A 3,126-nucleotide genomic window follows, 5' to 3' on the forward strand; every position below is an offset into this window, starting at 1 on the left:
TTCTTCTCTTTCTTTGTCCTCCCCTTCCATCTCTTTTTCGATATTTGTTTTTTCTTTTTCTTTTTTTTTTTTAGTTAGTGATAGAAAGGGATAAATTTAAAAATCGTTATAATTATTATTTTTTCTTTTCTTTTCTTTTAAATTCGCGCAATAATATATCGATATAAGCTTAATCCCTTCTCTTTCTTTGTCCTCCCCTTCCATCTCTTTTTCGATATTTGTTTTTTCTTTTTCTTTTTTTTTTAGTTAGTGATAGAAAGGGATAAATTTAAAAATCGTTATAATTATTATTTTTTCTTTTCTTTTCTTTTAAATTCGCGCAATAATATATCGATATAAGTTTAATCCCTTCTCTTTCTTTGTCCTCCCCTTCCATCTTTCTTTCGATATTTGTTTTCCTTTTTCTTCTTTTTTCCAGTTAGTGATAGAAAAGGATAAATTGAAAAATAGTTATAATTATTATTATTTCTTTTCTTCTAAATTGGCGCAATAATATATCGGATATAAGTTTAATTAAACTCGAAAATGTGCCCCGAACAGGAATTCGAACGCGTTTTTTCGTCCCCCGTTGCATTGGGAGCACAACGCATTATGAAAACGGCGAGATTTGCTGCTCGAGAAGCATTTTAAATCGCTGACTCGGCGCAATCCGTATTCCTGCTACTGTTGGAATTCTTGCGATCTCTATATATCAAACTTTTCAAATAATCCCGTTCACTTCTCGAACATTGATAACGTTATTATTGTGGATGGATTCGGACATGCCGTTTTATTTTAAACAGTAATTTATCTTATATTAATTTGATGCATATAATTTAAAGGTTTAATGTTTTCCTCCAATGTTTTTAATTTTTAATAATTTATCGAATATTCCTTCCTCCGTATATAACTTCCGTGAAAAGCGTAGAAGGTAAAATTTCAATCTCGTATTACTCGTTTAATTTTAAAGGACAGCGGTGTTTGAGTTAAGAATGTGCAAATATTCGATATTCGATAAAAAGATATTTTTCCGAAAGTCACGAGGCGAAAGTTCGATGCTCTTGAAGTTGAATTAAATTTCGAAGCCCGGATTTCTCTGACCCCGGCTGCCTCCCAAGTTTTTTAAGTTAACATCGTGTGCAATGCATCCTGAATTTAAGCACATTCGAAAACTTTCTTTCGAGGCCTTAATTGCCTCGAATTGAAAAATTTTCGCCCAGTTTTAACTCTTCGTTTGTGAATTATTCGTTTCCTTTTCTTTCTTTTTTTTCTTTTTTTTTTTTTTTTTTTTTTTTTTTTTTTTTTTTTTTTTTTTTACACATCCTTGATCCAGTTTAAAGTAGCAGGTTAAAAAAAGCCGAAAATGGAAATCGTTATCGACGTTATAAACGAATCAGACAGTCTCTCCGTAAATCAACCATTTATTTTAAAAAGGTTGAATCTCGTTTGCTCATTTATACTGTCGTAGTCTCGTATAATCTTATTCATTAAAGTTAAAAATAAATTCGTCTCATCGTTTAAATCGTCAGAATTTAACTTATCGTTGATAATGTATTGCGATTGTAAAAAAAATTGATTTTCTTTTATCATAATTTAATCCTTTTTATACGAATAATTTTACATTTAGAAGTTAAAATTTAGTGTGACACGTTTATCTAATTTGTTCAGGTTTGAAGAATTTTTTTAAAAAATGCAATTTTATTATTTCTTTTTTCTTTAACTGGACTTATATGCATCCTGCATATAAAATATAAAATATTCGACATTAATATTTGATATCTTTTGCATATCTTTTTCGAATAATCACAATTATTCCTCACTTTGGTTCTATGAGAATTAAAAAGATGAAAAAAATCTTATTTTCTGATAATTCAACGTTTCTTTAAGACTTTTAAAGTCTTAAAGTCTTCTTTTGTTTCTAATTTTTTTTTTTAGCAGAAAAAATGTCTTTAATAACGCATTTTATTCTACTTTCACCTATTTTCCTCTGTTAGTACGAGCAACTGTGTTCATTTGTTTCTTTTAATTTTTCTTTTATTTCCTCTACTCTTTCTATTTATTTTTCTACATATTTTTTTTTCTTCAGCATTTCCCAGTTGAATCATATTCTCAATTACAAAAATATCTTTCATGAAAAAATTTTATTATGCAAAATACACGTATTAAATAACACAAGAAGTGAAAAAATGAAAATCAAAGTTTTTCAAAACTTCCATCTCTTAAGCCTTCCCTTTCTTCTTATTTCTCACTGAGAAAATAAAAACCGACTGAAAACATGTTAAAAACTATCCCGAAGTTCCAATCATAAAACAGTGAAAAAAAAAAAAACATTTTCCACATCGTCGTAAAATTCTCACAAACTGAAGATCCATCTACCATTATACAGTCTTCAGACAGTCCTTTCTCTGTCGTACACGTCTGACAAAAAAAAATTTCTCGACGAGTTCGCGAATTCCGCCAGAGGGCTACTCAGAAGCCCGCCATCGGCCTCCCTTTCGAGCGACTTTCGAGCCTCGAAAACTCGAAGAGACTAGAAATCGATAACCAACTCGAACATCTCCTTTTTTCCCCTCTTCGAAAAAAATCGCGAATACGGAAAGCATAAGAGAGAAAAAAAAGAAAGAAAAGAAAAAATTCTTCTTACGATTGAGAATTTATTCCTTCGAAGCGTATCACCAGCACGTTCGTCGATATCCATACGTACAACACGTTGCAGGAGTTTCACGAGAATCTCATCAGGCGAGGACTGTTCCGCAAAAGGAGCGTATCGTTGGAAGATGGCGTGCAAGGATTGGCATCCGACGATTTTATGCTACCCAGATCGCTCCCCACGTCCCCTACATCGCCGACAGCGGTATCAGGTACGGTGGAATATGATCCATGCCCTTTTTATTATTTATGCAATAAGCGGAATTTTATCGTGGAATTTCGCACAAGTTTCACAGCGATGTTTTTCTTGAACGAAGAATATTTCAGAGTGGCGGAATCGTAGAATATTTTTAGAGTTTTACAACGGTGGAAGGGGAATAAGAATAAAGTCGAAAGGATTGGAATTGTAACGTTGTTTCACTTTTTGATTGTTTGATAAGACGAAAGGAAATGAGGATGAGAGAAGAAGAGTCGTTTTTTTTTTTTTTTTTTTTTTTT

The 3,126-nt window shown here is 31.7% G+C and overlaps 1 protein-coding gene across 1 annotated transcript in view; it reads left to right on the forward strand.

The window, feature by feature from the left end:
- Positions 1–3,126, forward strand: part of LOC102673287 — a 64,177-nt gene that overhangs the window by 42,444 nt on the left and 18,607 nt on the right. Inside the window, 1 exon segment of the mRNA XM_031509756.1 lies at positions 2,696–2,840. Within this exon segment, the coding sequence (XP_031365616.1) occupies positions 2,696–2,840 (145 nt within the window).

The sequence above is a fragment of the Apis dorsata genome, unplaced genomic scaffold (assembly GCF_000469605.1).
Source record: "Apis dorsata unplaced genomic scaffold, Apis dorsata 1.3 scaffold_172, whole genome shotgun sequence".
Taxonomy (NCBI): domain Eukaryota; kingdom Metazoa; phylum Arthropoda; class Insecta; order Hymenoptera; family Apidae; genus Apis; species Apis dorsata.